We start from the raw sequence: 16,651 nt of genomic DNA, 5'->3' as shown, positions 1-16,651 counted from the left end.
AAACCAATACAAGATAAACATCATCATTATGAGTTTGGCTGCATGGCTAATAACAGTGGTAACAGAGTAAACACTCCATTACCACTACATTACCATACTGCTGAACGACATGGTTTTGAGGTAAGACAGAAGAAAAACTCCATCAGATTGCTGGAGGTAATTCTTCCACCTTACTGCCCAAAAAAGGCCAAATCCCCAGTCCTATGGACTCCAATAAATGGGTACTAACACCACCTACCACCACTTGTAATCTGGCAGTAATTCTGCCAGACCAAGTGGTGGTAATACCATTTGGTGGTATCTCTGCAGATTTACTGCTGAAATACCACCAAACGTGTAATGATACACAAAGTGCGGCATTAGTCTACTATACAGATTTCTAATGTTCCTACCGTGGCACTAGGTATATGCAGGTTAAAAAGAGGCAAAGCTTTGCTATGTACGGCTCAGGAAGCTGTTCTCACATGTAGAGCTCAGGAAGCTGTCCCAGGAAACATTAATTTTGGTCATCAAATGTATGGGTAAATATACCCAATTTAGAGACACTGGCAGACCAGTCTGAGCTTAACAAAGTGGGAATGCATCACGCACACAATTAATTGGCCTCCATTCCAAAATAGAAATGAAGGAAAACGCAACTGACTCCTGTTCTTCAGCATGGGTCTGGCATGGATTCACATGGTCATGAAAATTCCTTGTTGTCAGGCTGGGAATCCTCTGTAAAAAAGAAAAGCTGTTTTGCTTTAGCCTAAAAACTGCTGGTCTCCTCTATAACCAATCACTGTACTTTGGTGTCATACTGCCCCATCCAATGATAGCCATCTCCCTATCCTTCAGATTTGGTAGAGCATGTAAAGTGGCAGTATGAACCAAAAAGAGCTACAGAGGGAAAGGAGGGAGGGTTTGCATGTGAATCCATGCCAGACCCATGCTGGAGAACAGGAGTTACAGTTAAGTAATGCGTTCCTTCTCCAGCATGGGGTCTGGCATGGATTCACACGCTCATTAATACGACAACACAGCAGTACATAAACACAATCACAGGATGTGGCAGGGGTCAACAGAAGTAATACACTTACCCCTGGAAGAGACTCACCTCAAACAAACAAGTTGTGTAGCACCACTTGGCCGACCCAGGACTCCACCCTGGAATCCTCGTTGATGCAGTAGAATCTCATGATGGTGTGGATGGACCTCCACGTAGCAGCCCTGCAGATGTTGTGCAGGGGAACACCAGAGAGAAACGCTGTCGTCGCTGCGATGGCTCTGGTGTAACGGCCGGCTTGGAAGAGATCTGTTGGTCAGACGATAACAGTGCATGATGCAGCCGGAGAGCGACCTGGAAATGGAAGCCTTGGACAGGGCCTTCCCGGGATTCACAGGTCCAAAATTCATAAAGAGTTGAAATGTCTTCCGGAAATCCTTCGTGCGAGCCAGATCAAACTTCAAGACATGAGCAACGTCCAGCGAATGCACTGTCCTTTCCGCCGGTGTAGAAGGATTCAGGAAGAAGACTCGCAGAACAAAAGGCTTTTTGAGGTGGAATTCTGGCTAAACCTTCAGCATAAAGGTGGGGTGGGTTTGCAGCACCATCCTCATAGCATGGCAGAACAAGTACGGGTGCTTGCAGGAGACTGTCTGGATCTCCCTGACCCACCGGGCCGAGGTGATGGCCACAAGGAAAGACATTTTCCATGAGAGAAACATCAAAGGGGCTTGATGCATCAGTTCAAATGGGGTCCCCATGAGCTTAGTCAAAACCACGTTGAGCTCCCAGACTGGAGCAGGAGCCTTTACTGGTGGAAAAGTCCTGAATAGTCCCTTTGAGGAACTCCTTGACGAGTCTGTGCGGTCACAGGGAGGGGTTATCAGGAGGCCTTGTGTAACGGGATATGGCAGCCAGATGCACCTTGATAGAGGCGTGAGCCAGGCCAGCCTTGACCACGGAAAGCAGATATGAAAGAAGTTGTGAAGCGGTGACCCAAAGAGGTGTAATATTCTGAGTCCTGCACCACACTGTGAAGCGTTTCCAGTTGTGTCCGTAACAAGACAGTGTGGAGGAAGCTATCGCTTTCGACAGTATCTTTTTTGCATTCAAGCAGCAGGGAAAACAATGTCCAAACTCTAGGGCTGCAGGAGCCAGGCCGTGAGGCTGTGTCATGAATAACCAGCACAGACATTGGTCCTTGTGGTCTAAGTGGAGGCTTCCTTATCGGCGTACCATTGCAGAGCTGTACTCCAAGATGACGCTGCCATTATCCACAGTTCAGGAGGACAATTTGTTGCCAATATGGTGCCATGTTGTCACTGCCGAACGTTGCTGTGGTGCTGTGACAGTCATCATTCCCTACCAGATGCGGCTCGGCGAGTCTCATCACTAAGGTAACTCTTAGCTCAGCACTCCTTGTATGTTTGTGTTCTTGTTCCTGGAAGACTGTTTGGCCGCTCCTTCTCTGCCTTCCTCCTTCCCTGTACGTTCCATCCTAGTTTCTTCCTGTGATTAATTCCTCCTTTGTCCTGAACTTCTTTTGTTCCTGCCCTTTTCTGTCTGTGTTGCTGGACCCCCTCAGAACTATGTGGTACCTGCCCAATCATCTGGATCAGGATTTCTCCAATGTGGGTTATTCCTGGTTGGTGGCTGGCTCAGGGTGTTTCCCTGTCTGGTGTTACCGTCACTGGGCAGGGTGGTGTCCAGAGACAATCTCCCCTTTCTTCACGACTCTCGTTCTATGCAGAAAAAATACCACACTAAGATCTCTACCACCGACACCAACAACAAGGCACAGGTAAGACCTAAATCTCGGCTTCGGTCCTCCAACAGTTGCACTTGTCAATCTACCCTGAACCCGACAGTGAGAGACCCCACCAGTCTCCTTATACCATGGACCAAATGGAAGACGTAATACGCTCCATGCAAGAACTTGCTACCAAGGTCCAAGCGTTGAACGCTGAAAATGCCGCCCTGAAACAAATGGTACTTACCCGTGATGTATTGTCCCAGGTAAACCCATCCTTGTGTAATGTGTTGGATAAATATGATGGGTCTCCAAATCGTTTTTCGACAATTCCTGTATTCATGTACAATCTTTACTTTTAAACCGCTCTTTTATACTTCGGATAGAGCAAAAGTGGTTTCCTGATATCACATTGTATGGACAATGCTCTCGTTACAGGAGGTGATCCACTGCTGAATAAACATGCTGCCTTCTTAAATGCTTTCAAGTCCATGTTTGACAGACCTGATATGATATACTACGCACAGGAAGCACTCTTGGATTGTCGTCAAGGTTCCCAGGATCTTATGACATATTTCCCAAAGTTTAAACAACTGGCCAAGGAAGCTGCTGGCCGGATGATGCTTGTTTTACCCTCTTTCGAAGAGGTCTGAATGAGGAAATCAAGGACGAACTGGCTACGGTACCACGACCAGAAATGTTTTCTACCTTAGTATTACTTAGTATTACTTACTCTTCAGATTGATTTCCGCATCCAAGAATGGACGAATGAAAAGAGAAAAAGTAGGTCTTCATATCATCGTTCCTCACTTATGCTTCCTGGTGCCTACTCAGAAGCCCAGACAGAGCCAGAACCTATTCAACTCGGAACTGCACGAGGACCACTCACGCCAGAGGAAAGGGCCAGGGGGATCTCTCAGGGGCTCTGTATGTGCTGTGCTTCACGAACCCATCTGGTCAAGGACTGTCCTATAGCACCACCACGTCGCTCAGGAAACACAGCCTCCCGATCCTAGACAGAGCAAAGTTTCGGGAGAACCATGGGTGCTCCAACCACACCTTACAAGCGTTTACTGTATCTCCCCCTTCTTTGGTTGTATTACATGAAACCATCATCCCTGAGAACCAACAACCTAATGCAGCACTTGCATTAGTAGACTGCGGAGCTGCTGGTATGTTTATGGATATCTCCTGGGCCCAGGCCCATAACATACCTCGACAGAATAAGGAGATAAGTCAAGCTGTAGAAGGTATCGACAGCCGTCCTCTCTCCTCTGGTCCCATAAAAGAACATACAGACACTGTTCAAGTACTCGTAGCACAACATCTTGAAAAAGCCTCCTTTGAGTTGATCAAGGCTGCCTATTATCCAATTGTGCTAAGGATACCCCCCATACACCAACTAGACTGCTGGGACTATATTTCTAGGATCCGAATACTGTGTCCATCATTGTGCCGTGTCAGACTCTAAGACTTCCACCCAGTTCAGTGACATCCCTGCTGTTAGTCATCAAGTATCGGTCTTCCTCATTTACAGCAAGTTCCTCCGGAATACTAGGATTTTCAGTATGTATTTTCAGAGTCCATGGAAAAGACTCTTCCTCCACACAGACCAGAAAACTGTGCCATTGATACTATTCTCGATGCCATAATCCCTTTTGGATGAATGTTCATTCTTTAAACCTCTGAAAAAAAGCCCTTAAAGAGTATCTAGAGGTTAATCTACCTAATGGTCTGATGAGAAATTCCAACTCTCCTGTTGGGGCTTCCTTATTTTTCATCCTTAAAAAAGAAACAACGGAAATCCATCCATGTCTGGATTACAGGGGGCTAAACGAAGTCGCTTTGAAGGATAAGTACCCTCTACCTTTAATTGCTGACATTTTAGAAGCTCCTTCTAGGAGCAACAGATGCTGTACAAATCTGTACTGATCATAAAGACCTGCTAGCCTTGCAGTCATTGGAGTTTCGGAATAGCCTTTTTTTTTTTTTTTTTGCTCTGTATCGAATCATCCTTACCTACATTCCTGAACACGGAACACTGTTGCAGATGCATTGTCACGCAAGCATTCTGATACTGCTGAAATAGTAATGCCATATGCTACAATTCTGCAGGATAAGAAATGTATCTACCATGTGGATACGTTTATGGGGTGGTCGGTCAAAAGACCGAAAAAAAAATCTCGAAATACAATAATCTCGAATCCAAAATCCCGAAAAAAAAAAGTCGAATTTTTTATTATTTAATTATATGCTTTTTTGGGGTCAGGTAAGTAAAAAAAATGGGTTAAAATAAAAAAAAAATAGAAAAAAGGGGGATTGGGGGGGGGGAACCCCCCCATTTCGAACAAAAAACGTCATTAAAAAAAAATTCGACTTTTTTTTTTTCGAGATTTTGGATTCGAGATTATTGTATTCGGGATTTTTGTTTTCGGTTTTATGACTATAAACCCCTGGATCAGATAAAACGGGAAACTGTAAACTCTCTTTTTTGGCCCACTTTAACGCCTATAAATCCTTGGCGCTTGCAAAGTCTCCTCTTGAAAAATCGTTGCATATTTGTTTCAATAGAAAAAACAAGGGGCCTCATTATGAGTTGGGCAGTATCCTGGCAATAAATCCGCCGGTATACCACCCGACGCAATTAGCGTTACCACAACTTGGTCCGGCGCTATTAGCGCTGGATCACAAGTTGCGGTGATGGTGTAAGTCCCCATTTATATGACCATCGATATGACCGAATGGGGCATTTTCGGCACAATTACTGTGCTGCTAATGTGCCGAAAATGGGTGGAAAGTCGGCGCATTCACCCCCAGCTAAGCTGGAGGTGAATGCTCTGAGTCTCCCCCAAACTCGGGATTGGGTGGAGCAGTAATGCAGCGGTAATAGCGTTACCGTCTCATTTTTGCTGCTCTGCCCAACTCCTGGTGAGGCCCAAGAACAACTGTTTTGCGTCTGTGCCATGGCTCGCTCCCAGCCGGATACAGAGGAATCACAGCTACAACAAATCTTGTTATTTGCCATTTTTGATGGACCTCACTCACCTCAAGTATTAAGCATCTCATATAAACCTTTCTTCACTGTGCGAAGACAAAAGAGCCAAAAAACAAGCCTGCCAGTCTTCTTTTGCAACCAGAGCTACCATCTTGACCTTGGCAAAAAACAGCAACAGACTTTATAGTAGAGCTGCTTCTATCCATAGGTTCTACCACAATCCTAGTCATCATTTGATTACTTCTCAAAAAGGGCCCACTTTTCTCTATTAGCAAAAGTACCTACTGCAGCAGAGATGGCGGTCGTCTTTTACACAGATATATTTAGGTTGCCTGGCTTACCCACTACCATTATTTCTGACTGCAGATCCCAATATGTTTTTGGAAAGAACTCTGTTGGATAATAGGAGTCCATAGCAACCACAAAGCAATGGGATCACTGAGAGGGTGAACCAAACCCTAGAACAATATTTTACGATGCTTCGCAACTCTACTTCCAGTAGCAAAATTCTCATACAACAATTCAGTTCATTCTTCCACCAACAACGACAATAGCTGTTTCTTACCCAGAGGGGCCGCCACCCTCCCCTCCAAGGGGGTAGCCAGGCATACAACTGTGCTGCGACGGGAGCCCAGGAAGAGAGCATTCTGCGATGGCTCCATGCAGGACTTCGGATAATTGATAGAGAATCCGATCTCCATCAGCAGGCATATGGTCTCCGCTGTGTACTGGTTCACCTGCGTACGTGGCGGATGAGCCAGCCATCCAGATAAGGGTAGCCATTGAGACATAGATGTGTTGCCACTGGAGCCAGGCACTTTGTGAGCACCGTTTGTGCCGATTTCAGGCTGAAGGGCAGGGCCTTGAACTGATAGTGCCATCCCTGGACCACAAACCTTAGGATCTTCCAAAGTTTAGGTTGAATGTGGACATGAAAGTAGGTGTCCTCTAGGTCCAGAGTCGCCAGAAAATCCCCTTCCTCCAGCTGGTCGAGCATGTGCTGCAATGTGACCATCTTGAAGTTCTGGAACTTCAAGTATTTGTTGAGGCATCTTAAATCTAGGATAGGCCACCACCCTCCTGTCTTTTTCCGTACCAGAAAGTAGCTGGAGTACATTCTGGAGCCCCAGAAGCGCTGCGTGGCTGGATCCATCGCCCCTTTCCTTAACATGGCTTGAACCTCATGCAGCAGTTAAGCCATGTGCAGTTCTTGACGCACCACACAAGGAATGGGAGGGCACCTGTGTTGTAATTCCAAGGTATGCCCTAGATGAAGGACGTCCAGCACCCATTTGTCCGTGGTGATGTTTTTCTGGTGTTCAACAAAGTACGTTAGCTGGCCTCCCAGTGGGGTGTGAAAGTGGGGGCCCGGATACATGGCTGGTTCAGGCCTGCTTGGGCGTCTGTGTCCTGACCTGCAGGTGACTATGCTGCCCTCCTCTGCCAAAGGCCTGTGAGTGGCCTCTGTAGGCTTCCTGGGTCGCAGGAGGGCTGGCGGGTTGTATACCCCTTGGAGGACCTACTGGACTTCCCTCTTGAGGACCGAAAGGATGACGATCTCCTCTGCTGCAATGTCCTGAGCGAGCATGCCGTCCCTGTATCTGTTTTAATTGCTTGGAGCGTCTCGTCCACCACCTTGCCAAACAAATTGTCCCCATCAGAGGGTATGTCTACTACCTTGGACTGCACGTCCGCCCTGAAGTTCATGGCCTTCAGCTAACCCTGGCACTGGAGGGCCACCGTATTGCCCATCTGGCAGAATCCTGAGTCCGCTGTGTTCAGCGCCACCGTGATGGCGTGGTCCGAGGCAACCTCACCCTCCTGGAACAGGACCAGGGCTTTGGCCTTCTTGTTGTTCGGCAGGAAGTCCAAAATTGGCCCAAACTTATACCAGAGCTCTCTGTCGTAGTGAGACAGGATGGCTAAGACATTGGCAGCCTTGATGGTAGAATCCACGGTGTACATTATCCGTTTCCCCATTGTATCCAACTTCTTGCCCTCCTAGTCCGGGGGCACAATTGAAAAGGATGATGTGATGGAGGAGCGCTTCCTGGTGGCGGCCAACACCACAGAGTCCAGAGAAGGCTGTGACTGTACCCACCTGGGGGATGAGTCTGGGTCCCTGTACTTCTTTTCCAGCCAGTCTCTCTTGGAGGGTGTAATACTTCAGTGTTTTCATCAGGGCCAGGTCTTCCTCCCAGATGTCGTACAATAAAGGAACCAACATGACAGTCTTCCTCAAAGACTTGACATTGAAACAGAAAACCCTCCTTCTATGGCACCAAACTGAAGAGTTTGGATGCTCTCGAGATCTTGGCATGGAATGAGCCAATCTCGTCCGGCGATGAAGCCCTGGCAGGCTTGTTGGTGGTCAGAGATTCCCTGTCAGCAGGGACATAATCTTCATACTTATCTGTATGAGTGGCCGTTGTATCGTGTCCGTACCGGTGTCAGTACGCAGAGGCTCCTCCACCACCGGGATTAAGGGCCTACAGGGTGACGGGCACTGTGGCCCAGAGGAACTCGGCTGACATTTCAGCCTCGCAGGGCTAGGCAGACGCTTAGGCTTTAGAGGACTCCTGGTTGGGGTCCTGGGAGGGCTACAGGCCGGGCCGTGCACTGGGGCAGCAGGCAACCTCTGTTGGATTTCAGACACCAAGGTGTGAAGGGTGGTGAGGATGTCCAGTGACATGTCCCTGGGTGCTGGTTGGGGTACGAACGGAACAGCTGGTAACAGATCTGGGCTGAAACACCTCGGAGGGGCGAATGGCTGATCAGGCTCCTTACTTGGAGATCCCTCCTGGGACATGGGCCCGAGGCCCTTTTGTGGTCAGAGTAGTAGTCCTCAGGCAAGTGCCCATCATCATCAGAGCTAGTATAAATGTGCGGGAACACCCTCCGAGACCCCACTAGCACCGGAGGGGACATCCTCATGGGCCTAGACAGGAAGTCTAACAGAGGCAGCTCCTGCCTCAACCTACCCAAATCTTTCATGAACAATGTGTTGATGGGAACTTGCACTGTGGGAAGCATGCCCGCCACAGTTGTGATTATAACAGCCGCAGCAGAAGGAGGTCGCGTCGCAGAGCCAGTCTTGGAGTTGCTGTCATCGTGAACGTAGAAACGACAGTCATCGTCGGGTCTCTCATCAACGAAGTAATGATGATGGTGGTCGTCAACGAGGTGATTACAGATGAGGTCATCGATGGTGTCATGGTTGTCGATGGGGCAGCTGTCAACAAGGTGGATGTCTTGAAAGATGAAGTAATCAATGACAAAGTCGTGGTCTTGCTGGACGATGGTGTAATCAATGGTGCTTTTGATGGACCCCTTGCAGGCCTCTCCTTCGTAGCCCTGTATTAGGAAGAAGATCTGTACTTTGAAGGGGTCAACCAGCAGGCTGACCGTGAACAGAGATGGAGACAGGTCCTTCCCGAACTAGGTCCTGCATCGCAGCGACCTTCGTGGTATCGGACATGTGGTGTTTAGACTTCTTTTGGATCCCCTGGGAAGGGGCATCCTCAAAGGACCTCCACCTCTTTCTCTGCGGGAGCATATACATGGGAACGGTCAGTGCTAGACGAGACAAGACTGCGCCTGGAGGCCGAGTCAGAGGCCTTCCCCTCCTTGAGCCACACCACCAAGTTGCGATAGAGGTCCTGCTTCGTCTTCACCGGGACTCCACAGCAGATCTCACTTCCATCCTCATTGTGGTCTGGATGCAGACAATACAGGCACTTGAGGTGACGATCTTTAAGGTAGACTTTCTTCAGGCCACATTTCTCACAGGCCCTGAAGAGACTTCTCTTGGCCTCTGGCATTATTGAGGTGCGAAGTAGGCCCAAGTCTGGGCCTTCCGAAAACTTGGTGAGAAGATCAGACGATGGAAGTAAATCTTCGCCAACAAGGGATCCCTGCATCCGGTAGTCCACCACGACGGTCAACAATGAAAGGATCAGAGAAAAAAAGATCAAAGTTATCCAAAAATTTCAAAAAATATCACAATTCTCGAAGAGCAAAGTGAGAGGACGCCCAACACTGAAATGTGTGGTAAAAATTTGAAGCCACCAGGGGTCTTCTTATAACTCTGCCGGTAGCCGTGCCGGTAAAAGTGGCATGGCTGCCGCCGGAGTCATTTTTTTTCCAAGCACCCAGGAATGGGCAATTACCGGGGCATTACAGCCCCAGTGGACCCGGTAATTGCCCATTCCCGGGAGCCGGAAAATATTACTCCCCATTCCCATTTGAGACCCATTGGACTCAATGGGAATGGGGAGGACGGATGCACCGGCATGTCATCATTGAGGTTAGTTTTGAAGTATGAGACAATGGCCTTTCTAATCTCCAAGCAAATCACTCTGTCTTTCAATGTGGGGGTCAAACAGTCCCTATGGCTTGTGGCTCAGTGGAACCAGCCTGGTCACAGAGTGTAAGAGAGACTGGTGCGTGGTCAGAGCAATGTCATTTCTAAAGTGGCATCAGGGGTTGCAGGAACCAGGGGCGAGGAGACCAAGAGTGTTGATTCATGAAAAACCTCTGAATGTGGGGGGTTTGTGTGTAATCTCTCTGGGTGTCGTTTCTAAGCCTCCAGATATCTACAACGCCCATTTTCCAGAGGACTTTAGTAACAGCTAGCGAGTTTCTAAAGTCTCCTCGTGCGACGGGTATTGTTTTATCCACTGTAGGGCCTGGAGCTAAATTGAAGTCAGCCCCTATGACAATGGTTCCTTCAGCAAAGATCTGCATCTGCCTCAGTAGTCACGCTAGGAAGAGATCATCCCTATCACTGGGAGCGTGCAGCGATATAAATGTGATGGTGTGGCCCGTATAACAGCCCTTGGCTCCAATTTGGGTCGCATAGAATCACCGAATTAGGTTCTTCTTAATAATATAATATAGCTACTCCCCTTTTCTTCGTCCCACTTTGAGAAGAATCCTTGTGCATCGCTTTTGTGAGAAAGCTGCGTTTCGTCAGCTTTAAACAGGTGGGTTTCCTGGAGAAATACAACTGACAGGGCTAAATCTAACAGTTTTGTTATCACTGATCTTTTTACCGGTGAGTTCAGACCTTGGACATTCCAGGACAGCTTTCGGAGGGAATCTTCTCACTTATTATCAATGGGATGTGTCATGAAGTCTGTGTGTCAGTCGCTAAGCAATCATCTCTTTTTCCTGTACGTAACCTGTCTATGATGAACAGTGATTTCTCATCTGCCTCAACATCTACCCCTCTAACATTATTACTCCCCCTCCCTCAACATCCCAACAAATGGATAGTCATGGAATTTTTCGGGTGAAATGACTACCCGACCATCTTGAGGCCAAACCAGAGATGGTGCAAACAGCCCTCCAAATTATGACCAGAACCCTTGATTCCCTAACTTTAAAAGTCATCATGTATGCTGAGGGAGACCATCACATTTGGACGGCTAATGAACGGTCAGTATTTTGAAGTTTCTTCTTAATGTTGCAGCTGTGACCTCTGCTTTGCTTCATCTTTCAGGTGGGGTGTTTGTGCTCTATCAAGCTTCCTTTGCCCCTGTGGCTTCTACCGATTTTGTCCAGGGTCCCACCCTAGCTGAACTTATCCTGGGAGGGGAGTGGGACGTCTCTGTGCTCACCGAAGACTTGTCTATGTCTGGAGAGAGGAGTTGTTCTGCATGTTTCATTGTTTGTATTACCCTGGTTCGATCCAACTAAGAAAAAAGTATCACCATCTGCAAGCCCCATCTTATAGCGGATCTTCTTCTCCCGAAGCTACTCAGTCATCGGTTTGAGAGCTTTGTGCTTGGCGGGTGTCATTGAGGCAAGCAGCCTCATTAGGACTCCGGCGCTAAACCATGGTGCTATTAGCACCATGGTCCATGCTGGAGTCCGCCATGGCGGAATGGGGAATTACCACCCCATTCCGAGGTTGGTGGGGCGGTAATTCCCCATGCCGCCATGGCCCTTCCCCATTCCCATTTTTGCCCCATAGGGCTCAATGGGAATGGGGAAGGCGCTAATTACGGTACCGCAAATTGCGGTACCGTAATTAGCACCAAGGTCCCTTTGCGGGTCCCTACTTTAACGGCTGGTAAAACCAGCTGGTATAACCAGCCGTTAAGGTCGGGTCCCGCAAAGGGACCTCGTAATTAGGCGCTAAGTGTTTAACGGCGCCGCAGCCTTTTACGGCGCCGTTAAACACTTAGCGCCTGGGTCATAATGAGGCCCAAGGTCTTGATTTATTGAGATGGAAGATCATCTGAAGTTTATTTCTTCAAGCTGCCACACTTGTCTCAGAATCTGCTCTTTAAGCTTGTGGAAGTGGATTCTTCGGAGGATATCTGGGATGTAGCCTTGTCGAGGTTGTCCAATTGAGCGAATTCTGCGAGTTATGTCCAATTCTATTTCTTAGTCTGATGAAGCAGCTAAGATCTGGTGAAATAGGTCTTTTACATACTTCTCTAGCTCCTGATCCGCTATGCTTGTTTGGACTCGCCTGATGTGCACGTTATTACGGCACGAGAGGTTTTCTGCATCTTCCTTCTTGGATTGCTTTGTCTTCTAGTGCTTCGATTTGCTGGGCCCATTCACTTACTTCATAAAACTGTTCACATAGGTTAGTTTCAGCCTCTTCAATGCATCGCTCTGATTCATCCAACCATTTGTCCAATAAAGATATCTTGCATGACATCTCCGCTAAGCTTCCCTGGATCTCCATTTTGATTCAGCCAACCAAGGTTGGAGGTCTGACTTTGTGGCCCATTGGGACTCGGCCCCTGAAGTTTTGTTTTCATTGACCTGCACTCCCGTAATTAGCTCCTTCTTCCTTTTATCCTGTGCATAGAGTAAAGAGGAGATGTCTGAGGTTTTCTGACCTTTTCCCAGTTTTGCCATCATGTAGCTCACTTCGCCAGGTGCCTGTCTCGACATATTATCATAGCCTGGGAGCGGGAATACCACCTTTCCCTCTCCAGTGATAAGTGTTCCTACCCTGGATGTTAAGTGAGGATCGACGCTGCACTCTTTCTGGAGCTATACAACCAAGATATTTATCCAGGAAAGTTACTGCTCCAGTGGAGACTAGTGTCTAGCTGTTATTTTTCGAGTATAAGCTTAGGGTCACCTTCAGCGTAGCAGAAGTGGTGAAGTCTCTTAAATCGAGGCGGTCCAAACAGGTTTCAGAGCGTGGGTTGAGGATGGATTTCAAGGCACCAGCTGAGACAGGAGTTTCCCGGTTCAAGAAGCAAGATTTGCACTTCAGAGCTTGTATTGCATAGTTGATTTGTTGCCACAGGCTTCCCTTTATAAACTGTAGTCTAATTGGGGCCTTCTAAACAATCATACGTGGCTGGGAAGACCTCTTACATGATGAGCTGTGGCTACTGAGCAATCTGTGCAGTTCTGGCTACCATTAGGTTTCCATGGGTTTCTGCCGACACGGGAGGCAGGGGAGATTGGGCCGTAAGAGCCCCAGATGGCTGGGACGCATTGGCAATCCCACGCAGCAGATGCAGCCTTCAGGCTCTTTGGTAGCCATCTGGATTTTGCAGTGCCTTAAGGTTGTTGCAACATCCATTTGTCTCAGAACCGCCAAAGTGAGAGGGGGAAGAGGAGGGGACCCATGACTCACCTCAGTGAGCCAGAGAGGGCCCCAGCAGGTAGCTCAAGTCGCGTCACCAACGCAACTCAGACTGTCAGCACTCGGTTTACAGCTGCGGATGCAGGGAAGCATCCAGCGTCCTTGGCCCATGACTCCACTCCAGCATAAATCCACCAGGCTCTGTCTCCTTCGCAGCAGCTACAGTGCCACCATTATGTTCTCTCCATGCATCAGCCAACGCAGCTTCGCAGCGAGACTTCAACGGCTGTACCGCATTTCCCAGGTTGACACTTAACAGGAGGTGCCTCCGTGGCGTTGGCATTCCATCGTGCTGGGTTATGGGAGAAATGCGGGTGTGAGAGAAAGTATAATTAGGCCATTTATCTTCAGATTCCCTGGAGGCACTCAGGCGGCCATGTTGTCTCGCAGCACGCCAGGCCACGCCCTCCTATGCAAAGATTTATAGAAAATGATAACATCAGCAAAATAAACTATAGCATACTCCGGGCCAAGAACCATGATCTATGAAGGATCTAAGATAGGAATTCTATGGATCTTCAGATGATGACAATATAGCCAAATAATTATATAATAAAATGCTGCTGCCATCGTAGTCTATTACACAAAATGTCTTCAGTCAATCTGTTACTCACATGGCTACCTACAACTAATATAACTTTTGAAAACACACAATAAAACAGGCTGGAACCCATGGTATCCCTAAGGTATGACCCTATACTTTCAAAGTGAATTTCTATTAATAAGTTTACGTATGCAAGCAGCACAGTGAAAATTACTTCTAACTGAAGAGTGGCAAGAGCGAGTGCTGGACATAATCACTCTGCTCTTTGGATGGCCCATAGACCAGAGCCAATGAAAGGAGGCCAACATTTTGAAAAAGCAACAATAGCCCTCACCAGCACCGTGAGAGCCAGAGGAAGGAATAGTGAAGTGGGGAGTGTTTGCATGCATCAAGCGTCACCACAACACAGTAGCAGGATTCTAATTTCTTCGAGTCTTCCATACTGCTGACCCCTCCAAGACCTACCTATGCAATAGTATAATGGATATGTAAGAACCACCTGTTGCACCCCACTGTTGGCTGGGGTCCACTAGAGTTTCCAAGCAATGATTAGAGCCAGGAATGACCTTGGTGAAAATTGGCATAATTACAACCAACACAACTCAATGGCATAGCTACAATCAGGAGACTGCAAATGTTCACTTCATCTCCCGACATGTGTTGTATTGGCTCAGTGCCACAAATGTACATAACACCTCCCAGGATGAAAAGGTTCCCCTCTGTGCTGTACATTCTCGCTACAACTTCCATCATGCACTGCCTAGACCCAAAGAGTCTATCTCCCAGTGGCTTGGAGTTTGCTGGCTTTCCAGTGGATCGGTGCTTTGGGGTTCATGCACCATGGTGTCTCGGGGGGAAAAGGTGGGTGGGTTTTCTTATAGGCATGCCTCTAGGTTCCTTGCACAGCATTTAAAACTAAATAGCTGATGACAAAATGGATATTATCCAATTAAATGAGTTTAAATTATTTTTATTTATGGTGGGTGTATCAAAACAGTAAATTTATAAACTAGCCATGTGGTACAACATCATCAGTCTGATAGGTCCATTTGAATTCACAGGTGAGGAACTACTACCCAAGATCTTTTTGAACTATCCATTCATTTCTGCCAGAGATCAAGAGGTAAATACTTTGAACTAAGGTCAAGTGACGCATTACAGGATTAATCCTATTAACAAAAACACTAACAAGGAGACTCCAAAGGATACAGAACTAGTCACAGAGGATGGTCAACAAGCTTATTAGAAGAGATAAAAGAGAGCTCAAGCTCAAAGAACGTCACTTCCTGCCATTACCAGCCAAGATCAAATGCAAAAGCTGCATAACAATGTTGAAAATCAATCTTCTAATCGCTCAATATCAAAAAACCCTATGAAAAGTAGCTCCAAGCTAGACTCCGCTACCCTCATTACATTCAGCCCAAAAAGTATTTTTACCATGATGAAGCTCAAGTGGTAAGTTGTGGCTTGGCCGTCATCATCAGGGCTCTACCTTTGCACCAGTAAGTAAGATTCAGGAAACGAATATTAAGACTCATACAGCACTAACATGTTCTTGAAATCACATGGGCAGCGATTGGATGCCCTAGCATGGTAAGGTGCGCTAGATAGCAATTAGGAGACCCCCACGAGGCTGCCCTCTCTCAATTCCTCTGGAGTATTGGACAGGGAATGCTGTTCATATATACTTGTATACTAATTTCACATTGATCCAGCACTGACAACAACAGAAACGTGTGCACTGTAACCGTACCATCATCGTCGCCCATGAACATTGAGAGATGTCGTAGACCCAATAACTGCGCATCTTGAATTTCGATAAAATTCTCCATGAAACCTGTGGGTGTTAAATAAAATCACAGTTATTACGGCAGTAAGATTGAAGGAAACATAAAAACAGGGATGGCGAAAGTGGATTGACTGAAGCAGGGCAGGGCTGGTTTATGGACACATTGTGAAAACCATGGTCAAACCAGTACCTTCAAGCGGACAGTTGCATGTCGGACATTAAAAGGTGGTGCCCGACATAAAGCCAACTCTGGGCAAGCACTACTGGCCAGTTAAAAGGCAGCGGCCTACCAGGATTTCAATCAATTTTCCAGCATGCCCATCTGTCCAGCCGCTGGAAGGAGATGTACGCAATATTGTGGCCTGCATATTGCTCCTCGATGCCCTCTGCTGTATAATTTTCATGAATGCCAGGGTATCGGAAACTGTACAGTTTTCTACATGGCACTTCTGAAATACAATCAATAGGTTACAATCAGGTTCCAGGTGCCATGACTGTGGCAACAACAAGACTGCCTGCTGGCTGTAGGAGCTTTTAGAAACCCTGATACCTTTTATTGCCTACTGCTGAAATAAATATTTGTTGATCTGATCTAGAGACTGACGTAGCACAAAGGAAAGTAATGTATTCAAGAGAGGACACATTTGTACCAAAGGGCGGCAATACAGCAACATTATCCATATGACAACATCCAGTGCTACCTTTGCTGATGTTCTACCATCCTTTGCTCAGAAAACTGTGTCACTTGTCTTTTCCCCAGCTTGGGAAAAAAATACTGTGATTTGCTATTTGTGTGTACATTCTACTAAAAACTTCACAGCCATTGTGGAGAAAGTGTCCACCCGTTCTTGAATTTGCAGGCAGCATTTCAAAGGAGGGCCTCTGAGGGAGGTACTACTAGTAGATTCTCAGAGGGCGATCTACACAAATGAGACCACTAGCAGCTTCTCAGATGAAGACATTA

At 47.2% G+C, this 16,651-nt stretch overlaps 1 protein-coding gene across 1 annotated transcript in view; it reads right to left on the bottom strand.

Moving 5' to 3' along the window:
- The window catches only part of STKLD1 (serine/threonine kinase like domain containing 1), a 595,840-nt gene that overhangs the window by 221,926 nt on the left and 357,263 nt on the right, over positions 1-16,651 (bottom strand). Inside the window, exon 11 of the mRNA XM_069609351.1 lies at positions 15,652-15,735. Within this exon, the coding sequence (XP_069465452.1) occupies positions 15,652-15,735 (84 nt within the window). The remainder of the gene's footprint in view (positions 1-15,651; positions 15,736-16,651) is intronic.

Source organism: Ambystoma mexicanum, chromosome 8, assembly GCF_040938575.1.
Source record: "Ambystoma mexicanum isolate Mex_15411 chromosome 8, UKY_AmexF1_1, whole genome shotgun sequence".
Lineage (NCBI taxonomy): Eukaryota > Metazoa > Chordata > Amphibia > Caudata > Ambystomatidae > Ambystoma > Ambystoma mexicanum.
Note: the sequence above shows the minus strand (reverse complement) of the source record. Positions and strands in the feature narration are given on the sequence as shown.